This window comes from Rhincodon typus, chromosome 1, assembly GCF_021869965.1.
Source record: "Rhincodon typus isolate 14 chromosome 1, sRhiTyp1.1, whole genome shotgun sequence".
Classification (NCBI taxonomy): Eukaryota; Metazoa; Chordata; class Chondrichthyes; order Orectolobiformes; family Rhincodontidae; genus Rhincodon; species Rhincodon typus.
This window is the reverse complement of record NC_063332.1, coordinates 128404187-128431878: the sequence shown is the minus strand read 5'-3', so window position 1 is coordinate 128431878 and position 27692 is coordinate 128404187. Positions and strand designations below refer to the sequence as shown.

At 41.2% G+C, this 27692-nt stretch overlaps 1 protein-coding gene across 1 annotated transcript in view; it reads left to right on the top strand.

Moving 5' to 3' along the window:
* fhdc1 (FH2 domain containing 1) overlaps positions 1–27692 on the top strand; it is a 78924-nt gene that overhangs the window by 33077 nt on the left and 18155 nt on the right. Inside the window, exon 3 of the mRNA XM_048601614.1 lies at positions 12798–12900. Coding sequence (XP_048457571.1) covers positions 12798–12900 — 103 coding nt within the window. The remainder of the gene's footprint in view (positions 1–12797; positions 12901–27692) is intronic.

The window sequence follows — 27692 nt, the reverse complement described above, 5'->3', positions numbered from 1 at the left end:
TAGGATAACGTTGTTTAGTTTGCTGCATTGACTCAGTGACTGTTTCAAAAGACTGGTGACCACGTTGCAAAATACCTGCTTTCTGTCTGCAAAAATGACCCTGAGCTTCCAGTTGCCTGCCACTTCAACACACCCTGGCCAACATCTCTGTCTCAGGCTTGGTGCAGTGAGGCTTAGTGAAAACTGGAAGAACAACACCTCATTTTCCTATTTGGAACTCTGCAGCCTTCTGGGCTCAGTGTCAAGTTCAAAAATTTTAGGGCTTGAGCACCTCGCATGTCCTTACCCAACCCCGGCACATTAGGCCGTATCGTCACTTGGTTTTCATTGGCAGGGGAATTGAGTTTAAGAGCCGTGAGGTTATGCTGCAGCTCTATAAAGCCCTGGTTAGACCACATTTGGAATATTGTGTTCAGTTCTGGTCACCTCATTATAAGAAAGATGTGGAAGCTTGAGAGAGGGTGCAGAGGAGAGTTACCAGGATGCTGCCTGGACTGGAGGGCAGGTCTAATGACAAGAGGTTGAGGGAGCTAGGGCTTTTCCCATTGGAGCGAAGAAGGATGAGAGGTGACTTGATAGAGGTGTACAAGGTGATGAGAGGCATAGATAGAATGGATAGTCAGAGACTTCTTCCCAGGGCGGAAATGACTATTATGAGGGGGCATAATTTTAAGGTGATTGGAGGAAGGTGTAGGGGAGATGTCAGAGGTGGGTTCTTTAAACAGAGGCTGGTGGGTGCGTGGAATGCACTGCCGGCAGTGGTAGTGGAGTCAGATACTTTAGAGACTTTTAAGCGACTCTTGGATAGGCACATGGAGGATAGTAAAATGTAGGGTATGCAGGGTAGATTGATCTTAGTAGGATAATAGGACGGCACAACACCGTGGGCCGAAAGGCCTGTACTGTGCTGTACTGTTCTATGTTCTATGTCACATGGGCTGCTACCACACCCAATCCATTGTCAGCTGCTAATAGTCCCCATTAGTAACTATTCATTCTCCCGGGCTGACTTACTCTTTGTCCTTTGTCCAAATGTTTTTCTCTCTGTTTGAGCTCTATCTCCACCTTTTGTGTACTCCACCTCCTGCCCCTACACGATCTTCTACATGAATATGAACCTTTTCCTAACTAGAATCAGTTCTGAAGAAAGGTCACTGGATCTGAAATGTTAACTCTGCTTTCTCTCCGCAGATGCTGTCTGACCTGCTGAGTTTTTCCAGCAATTTCGGTTTTTTGTTTTAAAAGAGTTAATTGGCTGCAAAGCTCTTTGGGGTATCGGAGGGTTTAAAAAATTCTATAAGTGCAAATTTTTTATATTTTTCCAAATCAATTGACACCATTTCTATCTTGCTGCTTTGTACATGGTGATCTGGATCAGCATGTTTTACCATTATATTTATTGGACAATTGTTCTGATTCCTATAAAACCTGGTATGAAATGATTTTATATACTGCATATAAATTGATCTAGAAATGCTGCAAAGTATTAAAATAATAAATGTCTCACTTCAAGTTCTCATCCTGTTTGTTATAAATACAATGGAAGCTAAATTATATTAACCCACGTGCATGTTGTTTTCAATGAACCAGCATTCCAACTCTGTGTTGCCTGCTTCTTTGAATGACTTCGACATGCTGCTGATTGGCTGAACATCAACTTGTATACACTATACATCAGCATGCTGCCAGAATATTGTGAATAGCTTGTAATCAGTAGAGGTTATCCTGCACTGGTGAAAACTAGCCTGCCTTTCCCAAAGATGAATTGCAGGGTGGGTGGAGCAAGTACTCGGAGTTGTCGTTGAATGGAATCTGATCCAGAATAGAGAAATGGACAACAGGGAAGAGAGAACATTTCAGATATTGCACTCTCCAGGTCTTTAGTGAAGCATATGGAAAGGAGAGGTGATGTCCCATTTGACAGGGGCCAAGGAAATCATCCAGGAACATTAGCAAACACCATCAGATAGCTACTGAGACAGTAAGGACTGCAGATACTGGAAGCTGGAGGCAATAAATGTGGTGCTGGAAAAGTACAGTCAATCAGACAGCATCAGAGGAACAGGAAAGTCAATGTTTCAGGCCGAAACCCTTCATCAGCTCCACTTTTATTGACTCTAGCAAATAGCTAAGGATGTCAACAGCAAGTGTCAATTCCTGAAGACCCGAATATAGTACCACAAGAAGGTTCATTGACTTCATATGGTACCTGAATGGTCAGGGTCAGCGAATACATCTTCAAATGCCATATCCTACCAACTACAGCAATAGTCTCAGTCACTGTTCAATGGACCACTTTCCCATTTTCCTTATCAACAACCTCCTATCACACAGGTATTAGACCTAACATCCAAGCTTTTCGGCTCACCCTCCCACACTGAGCGCTGGTGCAGGCTGCAAATCCACATTTCACAGATTGCACATGCTGCTAGATATTCAGCCCTGGAATCCACATCAGCCAAACAGAATGCGTATACTCACTGACACACCTCCTTGACTCTCTTGCAAGACAGTTGAACACAAACAGGGGATGGCTGCATCTGGATTTCCTCAGCCCTATGGAGGAGGTATTTCTGGCTGTTTTTGAACAAACATTGTCGAGACCAGCCAGCTGTGATCAAACTTTTGAAGATAACTGTGTCCTCATACCTAATCTTCTTACATCCCACTTGCAATGTCTGTGAAATGTAGATGTAGAAAAGATGTAAATAGGCTATGTGTTGTGTATACAAGTTGGTTTGGAAATGCTTGATATGCTGGGATGCCACAAATTTTTTTATTAATCTAAACAATTACCCTCTTAGCTTCCCCAAACCCTGGCATATGCTTTTTCTCTTCCAAAAAGTGTGATTTGATAGGGCAATGGCCAGAAAAAAGACTGATGGCAAAGATTCACCACCACCAATTGATTACTCACTTGCAGCCACCAACTGAGATCCTGATCCCTATACAAATCCAAAGGGATAGATTTGGGGGGCAGGAATTGCGCTGGAATCAGGCTGCAGAGCAAGAATAGCATAGATGCCAACTTGTGGGGAGGGTAAGGTTGCACAGGCTTTCCTATATAGAATTCAGGTGAAGACTTTTGCAGGGCAATTGAGAAATACTAATGTGCAAAACAAAAAAGAACTTGTAAAGCAATATCAAGGAGGATGGAGGAGACCAGCACTGATTTGGCTCAGTTTTACACAGAGCTTGGAGCCCACCCTTTCCAGCATGGAAGTGGTGGCTAGTGCATCAACATGATGGCGACTGCTACCATCATGGCTGTGTGCAAGGGAGTTTTCGGAGTATCATAGAAGCCCACATTATGGATTACTTGGATTTCTGCGGAATCACCCCAAGGAAAAGCCACTGATTTAATGATACATTCATGATGATAATCACTTGTGGTACGTGGGCACTGCTGGCTGGACAGCATTTATTACCCATCCCTAGTTGCCCTTGAGAAGATGGTGGTGATTTGCCTTCTTGAACTGCTACAGTCTATGTAGACCCATAATGCCAAAAGGGAGGGAATTTCTGCTCTCCAGAAGACAGCATTCATCCTGCCGTTTCTCTCACTCTGCTGGGTCATGTGTTGGTGCCTGACAGCAAGCCAGCACAGACAGCTGCTGCCCATGTCACGGTGAGCCACTTGACATCTTTCAACACTATCCACAGCCTTTTTAAACTGCAGCCCTCTATCTGCTGTTCTGCAGCCACAGGGATAACACTGTAAAGGAATATGAGGAGCGCCAGGCACTGAGGAAGTGCACAAGAGTGTTTTGTTGACTTGTGCGTGTGATCTGGCATGATTTCATTTTTAAGTTTGGCTTGGATTCTTCGTTTTGCAGTGGCTGTCAGCTGTACATTGTGGTCAGGTGGAAACGGTGATGGTCAGTAAGAGGGACAGTCATGTGTTGGATCATTGACTGAGGAATTTGGGGTTGCAGCTTCTGAAATCGCAGTCAGATGAGTTCTTTGCAGACAATCCAGGCACATAGATGCAGATAAGTTTATCTCCTCCCTCAATTCTGTGCTTCTTCTGCTCAGGTGATCATGGCAGTCATCATATTGTCAGAAATAATTGTATTCTGTGAAGGTCCCAGGCCTTAAAAACCTGATGAATGACAATGAATATTCATTGTCCATTTTTACTACAATGTTCACATGTCCCATCACAAAAAGCGAATGTGACCAAATTTCTCATTTTTATTAATGGTGATTTTTAAGGTTAATATGAAATAACATTACAGGTATTTCTCCTATAATGTGATAGTTGCATTCTTGCATGATCTCACACTACAGAAAATCACATTTTGGGGAAATTGCTTTACCCGTACAGCAAAAGTTCACATTATCCAAACAATGTCCACTATTCATCAATCATGTTATAGCCAATTCGTGTTAACAAAACACAAGTTACAGTAAAACTACCTGTATAAGAATAGGAATGACAAAACACAGACATTCCACATTCACTCTATTTGACTTAATCTGGGTTTAAAACCTATTTTGGGACTAACAATCAGACTTCTTCATTGGCCTGTGCCATCTTCTCAAACCTTAACCTAAATTGTCCACCTCTGTAATCTGTGTATCAGACTCGGGGACTTTGTTAAACTTCATTTCTAGGCAGTTGGTGGCTGGTAATTTGAGGTTTATCTACTGTAGGATGTCTGGACTTTGATCCTGCAACACATACTCACTTAACTTTTTATGTCAAGCTGATTTGTCCTTTTTGATTTGAGGGATATGTTTTGCTACTAGCCAAAGCATTCTCCAATAAAATATCTATGGCAGGTATTGCCAAGTTTGGGACCACCCCCACTGTTAGCAGACCCATTGCATGTTCACTCCCTGCTGGCTACGTGCACCTCTATACTTGTCTCCAAACTGGGATTTCATGTGCTTCCAGATTGGAAATCGTGCATTTTCTCCACCTGCTAGGTCTGTGATCATCCACTGTCTCAGAGAATGCTGATTCTCTGTCTGGTTGTTTAAAGTAGACAGGAGTCACCATTCCTTTGGACATTAACTCCCTACAGCTATCCTGTCATATTGAGCAGACATCTTTAATGCTGTTGCGGTTTGGGTTTCTGAGGAACACCAATATCAAAACTTTGCCCTTACATATCCTGGCTTCCAGCAGTGGAGGCACTAAGGGTGGCTTCTCACCTATCTTCCATTGGATCCTTTCTGCACATCAAACCTTCAACACTCGCTCCATTCATCAATAATGCAAGGTGGCAGCAGGATGCACCATTGACAAGCTGCATTGTGGTAGCTCACCATGGCTTCTTTGACAGCACCTTCCAAACCCATGATATCTACTACCTCAAAGGACAAAGGCAGCGGACACGTGGGAACATTACCACTCTAATTTCCCTCCAAGGTGTACACCATCCTGACTTGGAACTATATGCCCACTCCTTCACTGTTCAAGTGTAAAAATCCACTGCTGTGGTGTATGTACACACTAAAGACTGCAGCAGTTCCAGAAGCAGCTCACCACCACTTTCTCAAGGGCAGTTAGCAATGTCCAAATCACATGAATGATCAAAATAAAGGACAATGTATTGTTATTCTACAAGGAAATGTCTTCTTGAGGAGTAGTTTTTTTTTAGTATTGTTATTACCAAATCTGGAGGGTGAATAAATTCCTGTCTTTTTATTCCTCCGGACAGTAGTTTGAATTTCCTGAAAAAGATCCGATTTTTTTAAAATTCAATTTGTATTTGACCACATATAAAGTTATGAAGAAGTGAGCCAGTCTGATCCCTCAAGTTAATCAAAATTAATCAGTTTCATTGTATACTCACTCAATAAAAAGTACAAACATTATTAAGAAGATAAGACTCATCCCAAGTTCCACAACACATATACACACACAGAAATAAAACAAGGAACTGTGGATGGTGGAAATTTGAAACAAAAGCAGAAATTGCTGGGGAAACTCAGCAGGCCAGGCAACATCTTTGGAGAGAAAGCAGAGTCAGTGGTTTGAGTCCACTGACCCTTCTTCAGAACTAGTTTTGAACCTAGTTCTGAAGAAGGGTCACTTAGACCTGAAGTGACGCTGCCAACCCTGATGAGTTTCTCCAGCAATTTCTATTTTGTTTCAGACACACATACACACGCACACACATGAGCATGCAAACAAACAGAACAAGTTACAGGGTTGGGAGGAGTTGGAATTTAAAAGTTAAACTCCAAAGAGAAGACAAAATATTTGCTCTAATGTTGACTTTGAAGTTTAATTGGGATTGTGGAGCTGGTTGTTGTTCCGGTGTCTGTACTTTAAAAGACTATCAGTCCTTTTCCCAGAGTGAGTACTATGGGACTTGAAGCTTATCATATTTTTAAATTAAGTCTTTCTATGATGTTTTCCAACTTGTAACAGTGATAGGGTACAAATTTAAGAATTGTTAAGAGAGAGATTAGCTGTTATTCCACACTTACAGGTCTTTTTGATGTTATCCTGTCCTTTGTCAATCTGCACTTTCCATATGTTACTGTTTCAAAACAATGGCCACCTGCTTTTCTCTGTATTTACCAGGAGGATGGCTACTGTTGTATTACTGACTTCAAACCTGCACAGTATTGGTCCCTTCAGGCAGTGGGATTCTCTCTCACCTCTTATTAGAAGCAAGCATGGTCTTTGACAAAGACAGTCAATTAATCCCTTGTGTCCTGTCAGTCACGGTGAAAGCCAAAGGTATGTGAATATTAATGGCAGCTATCACTCCTGAGTGATCTACCATCTTCCAAAGAGGAAGAAGTTATTCACATCTAAAGAAGGTCATTATCTGAACAGGCTGTTGTAAACAAAGTGCTTGTGCTGTAATCATTTCAATTATCTTAATGCAGATCAGATCCTTTAACAGTGTTGTATAGGCCATTTTAGCAAAACTTGCAGGTCAAGGTGGTTTATGAAGCCCTTTAAAACACAACATCCTGGTTCATTTAAAGCTATCTTCTTTAAATGAAAGTCCTGAGCATTAAATCAGTTGATGAAATTAAATATTTGTCCATATATCATATGACAGCATCTGACTTCATTTCAACAGTGGTTGAATAAAGGGGCCGCAATATGTTATTTTGACGTGTTGGAAGCAGCTACATACAGAATATCATGGGCACACAAAATGGTGCATTTGCAGGACAGTATCACATTTCCACTTCTGGTTTCAAATGAATGTTTTATAATAGTTTTAAGTGAGATATGCTGCTGTAATTGTAGAGTTGTATTTTCTGTGCTTTTGCTGACACTTGAGGGGCAGAAAATTACAGGATCAGACAGCTCACATGCTGCTTCCCCGTGGATGAAAAGTCTGTGGCAAGCTGACAGGCCACCAAGCCTGTCCAGCAGCCAGAACTTGCTGCATTTGGGTAAATTGACGGGGTGTTGTACTTGCACCCCCTCAGTGAGAACAAGTCCCAACCTGTAGATTGGCTGGAAGCTTTAGCAATCTGAGCAGTGCCAGAGCTACATAGTGGCTGCTGCTAGGACTACAGAAGCAACATGAATGAGGTTTCGTCTTCCCTCCCACCTACCCGCCCCTCCCTCCTCACTGACCTACCCCCATCCCAACTCCCTACCTACACTCACCTTTACTAGCTTCATCCCCGCCTCCTTGACCTGGCCATCTTCTCTCCACCTACCTGCTACACCATTCACCTTCTATCACTGCCCCGCCTCTCTCTATTTATTTCAGAGCCCCCTTCTCCTCTCCCATTTCTGAAGAAGGGTCCAGACCCGAAATGTCAACTTTCCTGCTCCTCTGATGCTGCCTGGCCTGCTGTGTTCCTCCAGCTCTACACCTTGTTATCTCAGACTCCAGCATTGGCAGTTCCTACTATCTATGAATGAGGTTTGATTGTTCTCTGGGAGGCATGGTACTTTGTACAGAGGCTTTTTTGGTGCCTTAGAGAGGGAATGGAGGAGTGGGTGTTAAAGTACATGTGGAGAGCAAGGGAGTGATATCCTCTCGGGAGAGTGACCCCTATGGAAAAGAGCAACATGCCCCCATGCAACAATACAACCACCAACCTTCTCGCTGTTTTAAACACTTTTAAAAATAAAGGATACTCAACTTACACCTGCTCACTGAAGCCATCTGTTTTAGGGCACGGGCAGTGTAATATTGGAATCAGCTTAACTTGTAACAAGCTCAGTTGACCCTTAGCTATGGCAGGTGAGCTGCTGATTCTGTGCCCACCCACTCTCTGTATTATGGGGGTGATGTCAGGCTGGGTGGGAAGGTGCTGGGCTAATAACTTGATCTATATTGCATGCTCCCTGCCTAAAGCAGGTCTGTGTTGGAGTGGGTTGGGGGCGGTTTGGGGAGCAGGTGGAATAACGTACAGCCTGTGGTAATTAACTCTATGGAGATTGGGTCATTTGAGACTCTGAGTCGGGATACCAGTGAAAACTATAGCAATATCTGTAACGGCAAACAAAATAATTGCGGTTTATCACCAAATGATCAAGTGTGTTAGAAAATCTTGTTCAGCAGTGCATTAGAACACTGTTAAGTAGCTCACCTAGCTGACAATTCAGGTGATTCAGAACCCTCGGAATTCTCTGACTTCAACTCACAATTGGGAACTTTATCAGTGGGCTCCAGATGCCAAAAATTGCCCAACGCAAATTCTAACTCTGGGTAATGCTCACACTGTCAATTCATCAGGGCTTCCAAAAGGTCCCAACATGCATCTGTCAAGGTGTGTCCAATCTCCAACTATTCCTTCATCATCACTTTGGGCAGAATCCTAAAACACTGTCCCTATGTTTACCATAACCCACAAAGATTCAAGAAGGTGGATTACCTCCACTTCCAGAAAGGTAATCAGGGACAGGTCTTGCAGCAACACCTACACACCATGAATAATCAAACAATCTACTTGCAAGAACTGTGAATAGAACTTACCACATACTCAGAACTTCACAAAGTATTTTGTAGATGGTTAATTACTGATAAACTGCTGTTACTGCTCTAAGAGCAAATGCAGCAGCAGTAATGGCCCACAAACAGCATGATGAATAGCATTTTTTTTCTGATGGTAGTTAAATGAGTGTGACATTGTGAGATCCCACATGGTTTCTCCAGGTAGTGCTGTAGAATCTATTAACATCAACTTTAACCACCAGAGCAGGCAGATGAAACCTTTCCTAAACAACTAACTAAAAGACAGAGATAGCAAGAACTGCAGATGCTGGAGTCAGAGATAACAAGGTGTGGAGCTGGAGGAACACAGCAGGCCAGGCAGCATCAGAGGAGCAGGAAAGTCGATGTTTCGGGTCGACTGAAGAAGGGTCCCGACCCGAAACGTCAACTTTTCTACCCCGCTGATGCTGCCTTGCCTGCTGTGTTCCTCCAGCTCTACACTGTGTTATCACTAAAAAACAACACCTCCAATAATGCTGCATTCTCTCAATATTACATTAAATTGTGTGCAGGGATATTCAATGGAGGTTTAATTGACCTTCCAACTCAAAGACACAACTGAGCCAACTTAACACCTACAGTACCTTCAAAAGGATTGCCCACAGAATTACCTTGAAATTGCCTTGATCTTAAGGAGAGAGATGAACAGAGAAAATTGGGGGAAAATGCATCTTCGATATTACGAAGTAAGGGTTATATCCAAAATGTTGACTGCTCCTTTCCTCCAGATGCTGCCTGGCTTGCTGTGTTCATCCAGTCTCCTGTTTGTCTGCCTTAGATTCCAGCATCTGCAGTTTTTTTGTCTCTAACCAAGTTTTACCAATGCGAAGTCTCTTCAAAGAATGCCCACTTTGAAGAAGTTCTCTGCCTCCCTCAGATGTGAACTCAGTGAGTCCCTTTCTCACTGCCACACTGCTGTGACCTCTTCAGCCCTTCAGTTCTTTGACTAAATGAGTCCTGAAGAGGGTTATACCTGAAACATTGACTGCTCCTTTCCTCCAGATGCTGCCTGTCTTGCTGTCTTCTTCCAGCCTCCTGTTTGTCTGCCTTGGATTCCAGCATCTGTGGGTTTTCTTTCCTCTCTAACCATCATTATTGAGTAATTGTTTCTCAGGAATTGCCTGCCAAAAGAGAGGAAGAATACTCCGAGAGTGTTTGGTGGACACCAGAATACCCTATGTAATCTGTGTTTGGGTTATTAATGGTCAGAAAAATTGCATCATATTTTAGGTCCAAAGTCTTTCAGTGCAGTGGTCATGTCCGTACCTCTGGGCTTGACAGCCTGGGTTCAAGTTCCACCAAATGCAGACATGTTATAACATCCCTGAACAGCTGGTTAAGAAAATACTCAAAAGTGCTCAGAAAGTTGAATAATTCTGCTGTAGTTCACAAGATTTTCTGTCAATACAATAATAGTAATACTACAGTGATGGTGAGGCAGACTTACTTGAGCAATTTTGGGACATATATTCCATGGTGGCACAGTGGTTAGCACTGCTGCCTCACAGCACCAGGGACCCAGGTTCAATTCTAGCCTCGGGTGTCTGTCTGTGTGGAGTTTGCACATTCTCCCCGTGTCTGCGTGGGTTTCCTCCGGGTGCTCTGGTTTCCTCCCACAGTCCAAAGATGTGCAGGTTAGGTGGATTGGCCATGCTAAATTGCCCATAGTGTTCAGGGATGTGTAGCTTAGGGGGATGGGTCTGGGGTGGGATGCACTGAGGTTTGGTGTGGACTTGTTGGGCCGAAGGGCCTATTTCGACACTGTAGGGATTCTAAATCTCATACCACTTTGGCCCTTGTTACATTGTGTTTGTTAACAGTATATGTATTTGTGTCACCGTGAGACTACAGATGCAATTTTTGAAGATGAATTCAATCAAATATTTTTTTTTATTTCAAATTTCCCTGCAATCTGGATTTTTCTTTTTGTGCACCAGTATAAGTAAAACACTGATGTATATGGTCTTCTTTTATGATAAGTGCAAATAAATTGAGGGGTCTATATTTCCTTGGAGAAATTTTCCTTGGAGAAAATGGCTGTACTAGGATTCTGTGACATGTTGGCCATGGCTGGCCCTGAACCAATGCTACTGAATAATTATTTGGCCATTAGGACCAGAAACGGATATTTTGAAGCCATTTTGCTGTCAAATTTCATTTGTATAGGGAAAAAAAAAATGCCATTCTGAGAGTATTTTTATTGGATCTTTTAGAAGTTGCTATTTAACAGCACAAATTAAACCTAGCTGCACCAGTTTTGAAAATCCATTCTTACTGATTTCAGCCATTAGAATTAGGCCTGTGAGGTTGAAAAGCTTCACTAATTGTAATGAGTTTCAATGTCTCAGTCACTCCCTCATCGTAAATTTCTGTCTTTGCTGCTCAGGTTGCCACAGCAACAGTCAACAGTATAGCAGTCGGAAAAGTTAAGTAATGTAATAAACATATATCATCCAACCTATAATAAAAGTTTTACTTCAATGAGGGTATATATTCCTTTTTTGATTTATCATTTCTCCCAATCAGTTTTCTCACTATGTATTAATATTAGTTGGTAGACTAATCCCTTGAGAACAGACTATGCTTCCTCTGAGAATGTTGGGGGAAGGGGGAAACAACGAGTTAGGTAGCGATTTGGTTGGCCAGATGCATCCTAGTTACAGGCATGCTGCCTTTGAAATGTCTTATCAGTATTGAGGGCAGATAGTGGAGGAGTGCGAATTTTTCTCTACTTTTTTAAAGAAATGAAAATCAGACAGTTGGAAAAACTACATAGTCTTTTGTAAGGTAAGAGATATTCATTATAGGTGTTTCAAAATAAAGACAAAAGTGTTTGCTAATTGGAAACTGTAGCATGGAGGAATTCCTCAGACACTGCCACTAATAATTTACCGTGCTGATAGGTGTTTTCAGATGAATTTCCTTTCACTTCAGGCATTGTGACTAGCAGATGGCGCCAGCCTCACTACATTCTTCAAAGTGTCTTCGCTTTGCACCCACCCCCATTCTCCCCTCACCCCAATCTGCACTTCAGTGTTTTTTTAAACATCATTTGAAATCCCTGTCTTGACTTGTTTTGGATGTTATTGTTGTTGTCAGTATGTTGACGAAGAATAATCTGAACAACTTTGACTCCCGTCTAACTAAAATACATAGTTGAATTTTTAATTGTTGTATAAATGCATCTTAAATAAACAACATTTTTCCTTGTGTTTTTTTTGTTGTTACACTGTGTAGAATGATTTAAAGTATGTTGTCTTTGTTGTAACATCTACTTTTCGTAAATCGGAGGCACTACCATTAATAGAGATTGAGAGAATTGCTGGATTATTTGTAATTTGCACAAGTAAAATCATTGCAAAAAAAAGAAATCGGGGGTAAACATCTCCTTTTATCCCCTCCGGTACTCATGAGTCACAGAGCAGCTAATTGCAAGTGTCAGAAGGATTCTTGCAGATTGAAAAGTAAATTTACAACGCAGCAAGCTGTGTTACCACAAGGCTTATTTAATACATTAGTACCAGTATGTTCTAGGGAAAAGTCAATATGCTACTGATATACTCACTCACTTCATCACCTCAAATTGCTTCCACCAGGACCACTGCCAATGAGAGGCCTGTAACTTGTATGGCAAAACTCAGAATGATCTCACTAGACATAACCCAAGTTTAGAATCTACAATTGCACTGGTACATTTTTTTCCACAATTCAAGCAGATGGACTTTGTAAATTTTAAATACCCATCACTACAGTGTGCACCCTGTGATGCCAGTAATTAGAAACTTGGGATGAAATCATTCTTTTGAATTTCTATATTAACTGAACATCAACACGATACTAATGGTTGTTCTCTTGTAATTTAAGGTCGAATCAGTGCATTGTTGAAGATATTCTGTCAGGAAGGAGCGAGGCTTATGGCTCAGAAAAGCTGCGTGAACTTCTCAAAATATTACCAGAGGCGGAAGAGGTCAGACTTTTCAGCAGTAACTCTTTTTTCCTTCCTAACAATGAGAATGAGCCAGAATGATTAATAGGTATAAGAACATGGGAATGGATAGAACTTGAAAAGTCTAAGTATTCCATTTAGCCAGCATCAGCATCTGACATCTCCATCCTTCAGTCTTGCATTCTGCCACAGCGAATGATCCTTTCCACATGTTCACAATGTTCCCTGTAAAAAGTTAAATGGTGCTCTCTTGCAAACTACGCTCATATCCCTGCATTTAAAATCTTGCACCTTCTTTCCTGTAAGAGTTCTGAAGCTTTTCAATTGCTTCACAGTTCTGATAACACAAGCTATTTGTCAGATTTGTTCTATTTTCTGCAATGCCTGTAATGCTTGGATATGCTAGCAGTAGGCTGATCAGAGTGGTACATAGTGCACCAGCTGCAACCACACCTTGTGGGGATTATTCATTATCTTCTGTGATTTGTTTTGTATCCTCATAGATACATCCCAGTGTCTGGTTGGGTTTCCATATGCTGTTGGTTTCAGTGAGCAGTTTAAATATTCAAATCCCTGTCATGTGTTAACCTGACATGAAATCATTTGTCTGTATAAGTGCTCGGTATTTATTCTTCTATTTTCATTGTTTTGCTTTTGTTTACATTGAATACCATAATCCAGTTTATCCCCAAGTCGTCTTTTGTTTGGTCTGCCTCTGTTTTAATGGTTTAAAAACTCCTCACAATTTGCTATTTCCTGAAGACCTAGCATGTTTGATTATTGTCCACAGCACCAAACCAAGGGCATGCCTTCTGATAGTCACAAGTAATCCTTGACCATGTTAGTTGGTGTCAGCCAAAACATCCTCACATCTGAATGCAAATATGGGGATTGAAAACCCACTCGAGTGCAAAATCTTTTGATACTTCCATCACAGTATGATGAAAGTGCTGCATTACTAGATGTAAAATATGTTTCAATTGGATGAGATGTCAACTCAGGACTGATCAACCTTTTCACATCTCAATCATTTCCTTATCACAGGGCTGGTGAGCAAATTTAGGAAACACCAGGCATTAGAAGTTTACTTTGCTATTAAGAAAGCAGCACACTCATGCACACACTCTCTCAGTACATACAATCTTGTTCACACATACTTGTACGCATACACCCACACGCTTGACATACACTTGAGCAAGTGAGCGCGCACACATACACCCTGCCACAACTGGGTGACTTGGACATTAATATTGCCGAAGGGAAGTCCAAGTCTTTGTGAAGGTGCCACCTCTTGCCCTAACATTCCATCTATCCTGGGTCATGCTGCCAACAACTTTGGCTCTTCAAGGCCTTTCCCAATGTTTCTTGCCATCTGGATTGCTTTAGGAGTCAGCATCTGCACTGTCTTCTTGCCTCCCCCAACACCCTGTTCCCGGGTGTCCAGGCTTTGGGCCAAATGAAGCCATTAACCTTTGCACTGTTTACTTTTCTTCAATATCCTGGTCACTATTTATATCCAACTTGGATTAGCTACATCTCATCTTCACCATTATCCTTGAGCTTGCTGCCAGTTAATTAATACCTCAGTGGTAAAATTCTCACCAAATAAAAACTGAAAGAACTGAGGATGTTATAAACCAGGAACAAAAATAGAAGTTGCTGGAAAAACTAGCAGGTCTGGCAGCATCTGTGAAGGAAAAAACAGTTAAAGTTTTGGGTCTGGTGACCCTTCCTCAGAACTGATGGTAGCTGGGAAAATGTCGGTTTATATACAGAAAATAGGGAGAGGATTTGGGTAGTGAGTACACAATAGGATAGAGCCCAAAGAGAGAGAAAAGCAGTTGGACAGACAAAGGAGTTGATAACGATCCGGCTGGGAGGGTGAATAGTTGTTAATGGGGACTGTTAGTGACTGACAAGAGGCAGTGTGTAATGGCAAGCTATGTGATAACAAGGCCTAGTGTGTGGGGCAGGGGTCTAGGACATGGGAGAGTTTAGGCCCTAAAGTTACTGGACTTGATATTGAGACCGGAGGGCTGCAGGGTCCCCAAGTGGAAAATGAGGTGCTGTTCTTCCAGCTTGCGTTGAGCTTTGCTGAAACACTGCAGCAAGCCAGAGACAGAGATGTTGGTCAGGCAACAGGGCGGTGCGTTAAAGTGGCAAAACTAACAGCCCCCATTAACAACTATTCACCCTCCCAGCCTGCTCGTTATCAACTCCTTTGTCCAACTTTTCTTCTCTCTCTTTAGGCTCTATCCTATCACGTTTACTCTCTACCCCAACCCCCTCCCTATTTTCTGCATATCAACCGACGTTTTCCCATCTACCATCAGTTCTGAGGAAAGGTCACAGGACCCGAAACGTTAACTCTGATTTTTTCTTCACAGATGCTGCCAGACCTGCTGAGCTTTTCCAGCAACTTCTGTTTTGTTGTTGGTAAAATTCTCATTCCAATCCCTCTGTGACCTTGCTCCTCCAAATTCTTAGATATCTGCATTCCTCAAATTTGAGTCTCTTGCACACTCCAATTTTAATCACTCCTCCTTTGGTAGCAGTGGCTTTAGCTGCTCAAGGTCCTACTGTCTGAAATTCCCTCATCACATCTCTCGGTCTCTCTTTTCTCCTTTGAGACGTCTTTTTGAACAAGGTTTGGTCATCTGACCTAATATCCCTCTAAACGGCTTGATATCACATCATGTTGGATAAGCCTCCAGAGAGGTGCCTTGTGATGTTTCACTACTTTAAAGACATTACATGAATGCCAGCAGTGGCTTTGTTGTATTATGGAGCATTTAAATGAGAAGAATACTCAAGACAAAATAATGGCTTAGGTTTTACAGGTGAAATGATGGCAAAACAATCGGTGTTCACCATCATTAGTCTTGAAAGTGACAGCAATGTCTGGCATCTGAATACTTACAGTTAAATACCAGCTCCCTTGCAGGGCACAGTGTTAAAGTCCCCACGAATGGTAATCTTTGGAAATCACTGAACTATCAGGAACTCCCCTTTTACATTGTAGTATTAACTATAAAATAATTTTGAAATAAATTATAAAATAATCCCTTGTTAATGAAGTGTATTTGGGTGCTTAATGATGTACTAATTCATAATCATTGTGGAATTGAACAACCTACGTGCGTTCGAACTTGCATACAAATCAGGAGCAGAAATAGGCCATTCAGCCCCTTGAGCCTGCTCCACCAGTCAATCAGATGATGGTTGATCTTATTGTAATATCAAAACTACATTCCCATCTGTCCCTGATAACCTTTCAATCCTTTGTGATTGTGATTTCCCTGGGTTTCCACCGCAACCACCCCCCCACCCACCCGTCCCTCCCCTCTCTCTCCCCCCATCCCGCTCTCCTCCCTTGACTTTTCGCTGTTTCAGGAAAGCTACTTGTATCTTCAATAGTGAAGATTGATGCACAATACCTGTTCAATTCTACCATATCCTCATTTTCCATTATTATTTCTTCAATCTGATTTTCTATTTGACCAACTCTCATTTCATTTTCTCTGAAAATGCTTACTATCTTTTTTTTATTTGTGGCTAGCTTATTCCTGCACTCTATAAATTTCCCTCCTTGTTAATTTTTTGATCATTCTTTGCTGCGTTTTTTAATTCTCTCATGGCTTCTTCCCTGCCTGTATTTTTGCAAAATGTTATGCTTTTCCTTTAAGTTTGAGATTGTCTTTAACATTTTTATTTAACCGTAGATAGTGGGTTCATCCTTTGGATTTTTTCTTAATTGTTGGAATGCATCTATTCCATATATTCTGAACTAACCTTTTATGGAAAATTAATTCTATATGTGTGTAACATATTTTTTTCCATAATGATAAAAGATCTATGTGTTTTTGATAGAATAATAATTATTTTAAGGGTTTATGATATTTCAGCTTCTAGTCTGTATGCCCTAGTCTTTACTTTAATATGTAGGAGATGTATATGCGGTGAGAGAATGATTGATCTGGGGCCTAATTATGTAAACCTACCTCTGTGCCATATCTGTTAATACTTCAGAAAAAAAATTATCAATGATTTAAAACTAACAAGTTGGTACCATTTGTGCAAGGCAGTCTCGCTCCCAATCCATCTTTCTGTGTTTCTGACTTTCACTCCTGAAAGATCTGGCTGTAGTTTCTAGGCTATGCCTCTTAATCTTTGAATGGTGAAAATGGTTTCCCTCCATCTGATTTATCCGTCTTCCTTCATATCTCAAAAATGTTGATCAAACCAGCCCTCAATCTTCTAAATTCCAGGGAACATAACCATAGTTTGTGTTATATCACATCGTAATTAAACTCTTGGAATCCAGCTGTCACTCTAGTAAACTTTCGCTGCATTCCCTCTGAGATTAATAAATCTTTCAGAAGGCGTGGTGCCCAGAAGTACACAGTGTACTCCTGGTGTGATCTATCTAAGGTTTTCTATAGCATTGCTTCTACCTGTTATATCCTAATATTTCAGATGGAAAGCAATTTCATTACCTCTTTCAATCAATTTCTGTATCTGTATAAACAATGATCCATGAACTAGAATCTTCAAATCTCTCTGGACTACCACTGTTTCTAACTTGTAACTGTTTGGAAAGTACTCTGTTCCTTCATTTTTAAGTCCAAAGTGGATTACTTGCCATTTGCCTAATTGAGATCAGTTTGCCAGCATTTCCCATTCACCCAGTCTTCTAATGCTTCTTTGATATCTGATTCTTTGATACCACTGTTGCTGGCCACCTAGAGGTTCCCTTGACTTGGCACTAGATTTAAATTAATGTCAGGAAAGGTAAAAGCCACACCACAGAGATTATTACATCTCTGTAAGCACTTTGCTTCAAGGTCAGCCAAATGCATCACCCTTTGCAGCTGACTACAAAATCCAGGTCTATTTCGGGTGTTTCATGCTGCCCGTTCATTGCATATTCTGAAAGGTTCCAGGAACTAAAACTTGAAAAGTAATTGATGACAGTACAGACTATTTAAAACATGAGCCACTTCAAAAAAGAGCCATTAGCCTCATAAAACCTGCAACAAGCTCCACAATTATTTTTTCTTCCCCTCACTTGAAATCTTTAAATTTAATTTCTTCTAGCTGTGAAGAGTGGGATGAGGCCAAGGTACATCTGGTGGGTAGACCCCTACGTGTTTAGAATGGTAAATCAGGATCAGATAGGTTTGAGGTGATCACTTCTGGTTTATAAAAGTTCTGGAGTATTTGAGCTACTGAACCAGCACCATAATTTCTGACTCACAAGTATTTTAATTTTCCCCTTCTTGTATTTTCCCCACTAATTATTGTTTATTAAATTTGTTGAGACTAGCTTTGGAAAATTGGAATGTTTATTTCTTCTATAAATACAGTGGTGCAAACTGGGAGCAGTAAAAGTGACCATGAAGGAATCAAATTGGTATTAAAAACCCAACCTATTAATGCCACAATTCACTCCACAACAAACAGCTGAAGACACTGGACCCAGCAAGACCTATGGGTCCTGATAATATTCTGGCTGTAGAACTCTGTAATATTTGTGCTCTAGAACCAACTGCTCCCTTAGTCCAGCTTTGTGAAACTCTCATAACATTTAAAAAGTGTTTAGATCTGCACTAGAGATGCTAAAGCACATGAGGCTATGGGCTAAGTGCTGAAAAATGGGATTAGAATAGTTAGGTGGTTGTTTTTGACAAGTGTGGATACATTGAGCTGAAGGACCTTTATCTGTGTTTTAGATCTCTATGATTCCATAACACTGGCATCTACCTGACAATATGGAAAATTGCCCAAGTATGCCCTGACCACAAAAACACAGGATAAATCCAATCCAGTCAATTACTGCCCCATCATCTACTTTTGAGAACCATGCAAAGTGATGTAAAGTGTCATTGACAGTGCAGTTAAGTGGCACTTGCATAGCATTAAGCTGCTCACTAATACTCAATTTGGACTCTTGCTAGGACCACTCAGTTTCAAACACCATTACTGCCTTGGACAAAAAATGCTGAATTCTAGGGATGTAGTTGAAGTCAAGGTACCATTGTCATCAAGGTGCCTTTTGGCTGAGTGTGGCATCATGGCCCCATGAAGAAATCTTCACTCCTGGGATTCATACCTCACACAAGGGAAGGAGGCCAGTCATCTCAGCAAGAGTCCCTCAACAATCATCTCAGTGCTGCAAGTGTTCCTCAGGGTAGTGTCTTTGAACCAACCATTGTCAGTTGTTTCATCAGCAACCTTCCCCCCAGTTTATGGTCAGAAATCAGAATGTTTGGTGCTGATTGCACAGTGTCTGTACTATACACTACTCTGCAGATTCTGAAGCAGTCTGTGCCAATTGAAGCATTCCTAATAGAGGTTGCATGGCACTTTAGTGCCTAGCATTTTAGTTAAAGTGGTCTTAACAGCTGACAGCGGAATAAGAGTAAAGAAGTCATTGCTGAAGGTTGTTAGTCCTACTTAATGCCATTCTCAGCTTTCACTCATCACTAACAGCTGAAGATGACTGCATTGCGTTTGAAGAGGAGTTTCGGAACACATCAGGAGATTTTCTGGGACACTCTGTGATGACTTTGCCAACATTTTCTCTAGAAATTCTCGAAAGACCACATGTAAGGAGAGTGGTAAAGTGCTTATTTGCAACATTTAGGAGAAGTGGAATGCTTGGTCATGAGTATCTTTCTATGTTTTTTCTTTGTCTGGAAAATGAATATGAAGAAGGGATGGGATGAACAAAGCAGTACAAGTTGCTGAAGCAGAGAGGGATAGGTGAGCATCATCAGAAGGTGCTGTTTCTTAGGGGTCTTTGGAAAACACTATTCCTCCATTCACATAATCCAAGGGCAGTGCAAGAGGAGGCCTGTACTTTACCAGAACTGTCCTCACAGGGATCTGTAATTCATGGAAGCAAGATTGAAGCATCACAGCATAGCCTGGACAGCATTACTTGTGGTAATCAAGGTCACAGGAATGTGAACCATTTATTGGACTGTAATCTTAAAAAACCTTCAGTGCAGATACAGGCCATTTAACCCAACAAATCTGGACCAACCCTCTGAAGAGCATCCACCCTATCTCCATATTTGTCATAGTTAACCGCCCTAGCCTGCACACTACAGGCAATTTAGCATGGCAAATCCACCTAACCTGCACATCTTTGGACTGTGTGAGGAAACCGGTGCACCTAGGGGAAACCCACTCAACAGGGAGAAGGTGCAAATTCCACACAGTCACCCGAGACTAGAATTGAACCGGAGTTCCTGGCTCTCTGAGGTAGCATTGCCTGCCATTGAGCCGCCATGCCGCCTTTCCACGTAATCTTCCATGCCTCCACATGATAGCATGATGTTCTGTGTAATGATATTGAAATGTTGTGTGCTCTGAGAAACTTGCAATTGCACGAGAAGACAACAGATAGAGGGCTCCTGATCTGACAGGAATTAGATTTCTCATTTTCTACGGAGCCAGTGACTGCAGATACAATGTTAGACAGACCCTTTGGAGATGTTCAGGAACAGGAAGAGATTCCATTCGCTCTATGTGCAGCTTATCTGCAAACACCAGAAATTTGCAGGTGAATGCTTGCTATTTAAAGAGCTGCCATGATGTGTTTGTAATAAGACAAATCATCTATTCCACAAACTTTTGAACCCCAACATAATGTTGTGGCTGATTATCAAGTAACAAGGGATACCTTAAAATGCAATGGCTCATGATTCCTCTCAGATAGACAGAGGTACAGCTGAAATCTCGTACAATTGCCAGGAATATCATTGAGCAGACCATTGCGGCCCTCAAGCTGAGATTTTAATGCCTTACATCTGTAAGGTAGTACTCTGCTGAAAGATATGTGGTGATTTAGTACATGCACTTCAATCTGGTGATCAGCAGGCTGAAGCTCAGCAGCCTTGAGATTAAGATCCATGGCACCACAGGAGCATCAGGGTTTCCAGGTAAACAATCTGCACCTGAAAGGGGCACTCACCAATTTCAAGCACTGTCAAAGTTTACATGGCAGGCTGCTTTTAAGAGGTGAATCGTACCATACATATCTGGGATATTTTCCACTACTGTAATAATCCACATTATTACAGTATGCAATTAGCACATTCACACTTTAGAAGCTACATAAACAATTAAAACATAGCATAACTAATAGCACTTCCAAATCTTAAACTCATCAGTCTGGTGCCTTTATGATTATTTTGTAAGTGTTCTTCGCTACTTTGGTACTTCTACAAAGTGAACACCTTAGCTTATAAGCATCTTACAAGGTGTAAAAGTGGAGAGGTAGCACTGTTAATCAAGGATAGTCATGGTGCAAGAATTGGAGATGATCTTGGATCAGGAGATCAGGGTGTAGAATTGATTTGGGTGGAGTTGAAGACTAGTAGGTGAAAGCAGTCACTAGTGAAAGTGTCTATAGGCCTCCCAACTATTTTGTAATGTGACAGGATTAATTAATGACCTCAGAGCTTAGGCAGCACTAGGTAGTAGCAACCACATTATGATTGAATTTTACAAAGAATTTGAAAGAATGAAGACTGAATCTAAGAGTAATAATTTAAACTTTAGAAGGGGCAACCATGTGGTTGTGAAAATGGAGCTAGCTGAAGTGAATTAGGATACTAGGCTCGAGATAGATCAATAGAGAAGCATTGGCAAGTATTTAAGGGGATATTTCAGTAAACTAAGAATAAGTATATTCCTACTTTAAAGACAAATTCTTCAAAGTTAACTTAAGTAAATTAAAGCATCAAACTTCAGGAAAAAGTACATAATTGCGCGAAGCTGAGTGGCGGGTCAGATAATTGTATAGAATATAAAGAATGGTAGGTAATAATTAAAAGAAAGCTAACTAGAAATATAAATAAGGCTACCTGGAGTTTCTGTAGGTACTTAAAAATTAGAAGAGTAAGTAAAATGAGTTTTGGTCCTGCGGAGAATGATAATGGGGAATTAATAATAATAAGGAAATGGCAAATGAAACAAACAAATATTTTGCTTCTGTCTTAGGAGATGGAAGGGAGAAAGGAACTTGGTGAAATTAAAGTCATTAGAGAAGTGGTACTGAGCAAACAAATGGAACAACAAACTAACAGTTCCCCAGGTCCTGATGGACTTTGTCCTAGGGTGTTAAAGGACTGGCTAATGAGGCAGTAGACAGCTTGGTGTTAATTTATCAATATTTGCTAGATTGTAGAAAGGCTCCCTCAGATTCGGAAGTAGCAAATATAACCTCTCCAATCAAAAAAGGAGGGAGGCAGAAAACAGGAAATACAGGCTAGTTTGATTTATGTCATGGGAAGGCTGATGGAATTTGATCTTTAAGGCAGTTATAACTGGGCGCTGAGAAAAGCTCAGGAAGAGACAGCATGGTTTGTGAAAGGGAAATCATATTTAACCAATTTATTGAAGTTTGTGACATAAAATGTAATGTGCAAAAGTAGAAGCCCATGGTGTATGGCCAATATATTAGCGTGGATAGCAGATTGACAGGCTGCCAGAAATAAGAAAGTATGTATAAATGGATCTTCACTGATTGGCAGAATGTGATAAATAGAGTTCTGTGAGGTCTGTGCTGGGGCCTCAGCTTTTTGCAATTTATAGCAATAATTTGTATAGGGAGAGAGAAGGTATGGTTGACTACATTTGCAGATGGCGCAAGAAAGTATATTGTGAAGATGAGATAAGAAGGATGAAGATGCATATTGATAGTGAGTTGAGTGGGCAAAAATCTGACAGATGATGTATAATGTGATAAAATGTGAAGTTATTCATCATGACAGGAAGAATATTACTTAAGGGAGTGAATGATTTAATATATCGGATGAGGTGCTGAAAAAGTGGCCTGCTAGTATTGGATCGTGGAGAGTATTCCATCATGACCTGTAATCTGCCTTGTAGATGGTAGAGATAACAAGGTGTAGAGCTGGATGAACACAGCAGGTCAAGCAGCATCAGAGGAGCAGGAAGGCTGATGTTTCGGGCCTAGACCCTTCTTCAGAAAATGTAGATGTAGAAATTGTAGATGGTAGACAAGCTTTGAGGTGTTGTCTGGTTCCTCTTTAAACAAGAAATGGAGGTGCCGGTGTTGGACTGGGGTGGACAAGGTCAGGCGTCACTCCTTCTTCAGGTGAAGCATATCACCTGAAGAAGGAAGAGCGCGCCGAAAGCCTGTGATTTCAAATAAACCTCTCGGACTATAACCTGGTGTCATGTGACTTCTGACCTCTTTAAACAAGTTAGACAACTCCGACCAGAATGTAATGAATGATTTTGCCCAGGTGTCCCACAATACCAAAATGTTCCAAGTCAATACAAACACAAGCCAGTACCAAAGCAAAACTAACACACTTTATTAGGAGCAAAATTACAATAATCTTTAATACTAAACTTACTATCCCTAATCCAATTTGGCCCCTTAAGGTTACAATACTTCCCAAGTCTCTTATAAATTTACGCAGTCACTCCCTCTGTGGCTCTGTCTCTGGGTCTGCAAAGCTGCTTTCTTCCTCTCTCTGGATGGTCAGCTGGTCTATGCGCCTTGTCATGCTGATCTCCTTGGAAGGCCTCAGATGATGCCAGATGTTCCAAGAGAGGTGACCCCTGTTTTTATATCTTTTTAGATGGTTTTCTGAACTTTCTGTACTTCTGGCTAATCAGGGAGATACACTTAATAGTTTGAAACAAGAGTCAATCATTTAGATGGCATGCTACCGTTAGTTTCTTTGTGTAGCCGGACCCTGTGCCTTTCTGTCTGGGGTCTCCTTTGTTTAGTGGATAGGTGAATAACTGTTGCCTGTAACATTATGCTAATGTCATTAGCACCTGGCTGCTGTTTTTGCAGTGTGTCTGCTGTGCAGGTTTTGTGATTTCAGAGTTTTACTTAGCCAACATACCCAGTATCCCTTGTTGTTTGGCCAAGTTAGCAATCTATCTGTGTTTTATCAGCCAGGAGGCTGCAATAGAGGCAGTCACTAGGTGGAGTCTTGTGGAGAATTCCCAGCCTCTAACACGCTCTTGTAGGCACAGTTTTTATTTTGTGTGTCCAGCTTATTTTACTACAAAATAGTAAGCCCTGGATAGTGATGGTAATGCCATGTGGCAATGGTTAGATTCACTCTTGTTGGAGATGATCTTTACCTGGCACTTGTTACTTACCACTTGCCTTAGCCTGCATGTTCTCCAGGTTTTGCTATACATTGATACAGGCTGCTTCAGTGTTTGAGGAATCACCATTTCTTTTATTCTGTCATGGGCTATGAGCATCGCTGGCTAGACTGCATTTATTGTTGAACATTGCAATCATTAGCATATATTCTCACTTCTGCCTTTATGATGGAAGGAAGGTCATTGATGAAGTTACTGGAGATAATTGGGCCTAGGACAGTCTACCAGGAGGAACTGAGGAGGATGTGTTTGATGATACCATATGGAGTTTGTAAGTGAGGATAGATTTGGGGAATTAACGATCATGGAATAGTTTTAAAACTGTTAAGAAAACCGGAGAGGCGATATTTATCTAGGCAAACTGTCCTCAGCTTTGTCACTGGCCACGGAATCAACTGTTCACCTCCTAATCATTTCCTCCTCAATGGGAGTGATCTCATCCAGTTATGCCTTCCCTCCCTGGCCATGTGCATTTGTTGGTAGATGTGTGAGCATCACAAGGTTCAAGATCTGTGAAATGTTTCTAATTTGTGAATTGTGCTTCTAAATAATGCAGACGTGTGGATTTTGTGAATGTTAGTGTATGGCCAGATGTTGTGGCTGTGACGCTAGTTGTGGTGCAGTTATTTGAGAGTTGCATTTGTCAGAAGAAGTCTTAGTTTCATGACTTGTATCAAGTTGTTAAAGTTCTTCCATCACTGGAGCCATGTACTGGGCAAGACACCTGGCTGTTATCTCATTGGCGGTCTCCTTCAACATGTCCTACATCATCTGCCTCTCTGCTCTCTTTCCCCTTGCCCCTTCTTTTCATAACATTTCATTTTCAGAACATCCTGGAGTGTCAGCCAGCACTCTGCGCACCTTCAGGTGAAGTGGCTGCATGGAGACAATACATGTGACTCCATGATAATTGCTTATAATCAGCACTTGACTGCTAGACTTCCAGGCACATTTAAAACATGGCAAACATTAATTAGCCCCAAAATTGTGAGGTAAAACCAGACTTTCAAACAACCTTATCTTACCAGCACAGTGCCTGTCTTACTAACACATAGTGCTGGTGTTCATGCCTTCAGCAATATAACCCTGCTTCATCTGTTAAATGAAAGCAAAACTCCCAAGTTGTGTGCCATGATTGGGAAAGTGCAGCAGGTGGGAACTAGGTCTAAGTGTCTGCTGTTGACTCACTGCAGCCAGTTTCTTGGAGATGGTGTAATCATGTCTTAGACACTCTTCACATCTTTCACTCCATTATTCCAACTATTCACAGTGTAGTGCAGTCATGCACCAGTATAATGTGTCACCTGACAATGTGGTATATTCAGAACAAATTAACATCTTTGAAAAGAAATTTTTAGCAGTTCGCAAGCATGCAAGTGGCAAAGCACCTGCTTTGGTTGTTTCTTTTCATTGCATTTTTCTGCTTTTGTGACACATTTACTTTAAACATTTTTTTTTGAATTTGATTGCATGTTAACAAATCAAGAAGTTGAACTTATACCGTTTTCCCCTTATTGTAAAATTAAATTTGAATCAAAAAGGTTGAAGCATGATGAGATAGTATTAGCATCTTCAGCACTGTCTCTTATTTGCAAGTGCATCTTTGAATATCTTGGCAATCTGTTACATGTGTACCTCTTTCTACTATATTTAGTTATTTTCATTCCCCACCAACACCACCCTGCATTTTTTTTAAACTGTAACATAATTTTATGACATGCAAATCTATTAGATTGGAAATGTAGGTGTCTAACTACTTGTAGTTCAAACTGTTCATAGGAACGAAAGTAGGCTACACTATCCCTAGGTCTGTTTTAACATTTAATTTGACCAAGACTGACAGGCACCTTAACTCCATTTACCCATCTTGGTTCCATGGACTGTATTGTATGAGGTGCTGGCTGAAAAGTTAGGCAGGGATGGAAAGGGGGAATCCATCTTAGGGCTGTTGATAGTTTGGAAGGAATTTCTGCCTCTCAGATGGCAGGAGGGGATAGAGGGAAACTGCTGGGTTGGTTTTGCCCTGCAACCAGTTAAATTCCAGACACGGTGGGTAATTGCTCACTTAAGGTCTTTAATTGATCCATATCAGGATTGGCACCCTGAGCTACCCAAGTCATTCATACAATTATGATGGGGAAGGAGTGCGTGATTAGCTGCTGAATTTAACAAGTTTTCCTGCTTTCAAACTTGCTTGTAGAAAAAGATGAAATCCAGCCCAGTATTCTCAAGAAGAATCTAGTAATCTGATTTGAAATTTTTAATTGGCTGAGCCGTAGTCACTTTTTGGAAAGGCAAGTTCTAGATTTCCTTTATCCTTTCCAAGGAGATGGCTTCCTGTCATCACCCTGGAATGACCACACTCAAATTTTTAAGACTGTCCCCTAAGTGGGTTCACCTTTGATCTTCTCAAGGAACTACAAGCTGAGTCTAAACAACCTACCCTACTAATTTAATGCCTTTAATTTCAGAATAATTCTGGTGAATATATGCTGCGCTGAGCTCTACGGCCCACAAATTCTACCTAAGGTTAAAAACCTAGAGCTAATTATAAGTCTTGGTTATATTGTTCTCTCCTGCCCCAGAGCTGAACTGGATGTTCACCTCATTCTCTCCTCAAAGCAATTCTACAGATTTTCTCATCTAGCCTAACATCTGCTCTGAAGTCCTGGCCCCCACTTATCCCCTCACCCCTGCCCAATGCCATCTCCAAAGCGTGTTACTCCTCACTTCTTCCTGTCTTCTGGAGGATGGATTTTATGCAGCCTGTGGCAGTGGGAACCATGGCGTCCAAGTTTGCTGATTCATGAACAAAGTCCCATGTGAATTCATTGGCAGTGGGAAAACCAAACCATCACCACACCCCACCCCCACAATTAATTTGGATGGTGGAAGTAGCTGACATGGGATTTCTGGTCACCAGGAATTATTGATTCAACTGACACCCATCAGCCTAGAGTCCACTGATGTTGTTGGCTTAGGAATTAAATGAAAGCTGCATAGCTCTCCTATGTTCTTGGAAACCTGACCACCAAAACATACCAGCTTTGCCAGTGGTTCCCCCCGAGGAGATACCTTTGTATCAGACAATCAGTGTATGAGAGTGAGTGCTATTTGGTTAACAAATGATTCTGATTGGTAGATTCCCCTATTTCAACTCAACAAAAGTAGATGACATTTTCATTTCTCAGGGCAGTGCCTTGTCCAATTAAAGTTGTAAACCTGGTTGACAATTTAAACAAAGCTTGATCGTTAACTGTTAATCATCATTAATTGGTGCATTCTCCATGACAACCTCTATCAGTCAGAGTCCACTTATCAACCAATCAGCACACCTCTCATGCAGGACAAATGTTTGGTTTTTCCTCGAATTGGTTTTCTTGAAAATTGTTCTGATGAGTGCAGATGTAAAGTTTCACCAAAAGTGTCTTTTTTCAACTCTAAGCAAGTAGAAACCATGTTTTGTAAGTATGAGCTAGTTGGTCTGTACTGTGCCGATTATGGTCAGCCAGAGGAATATGTTGTTGATGTACAGCCTATATACCTGGTGTTGCATCCGCACTGAAATTCATCTACACCGTGACTGAATTGTGTGGTGGGCAGAATGTTATTCTGCATTGAGGGCAGCATCCTGTTAGTCAAAA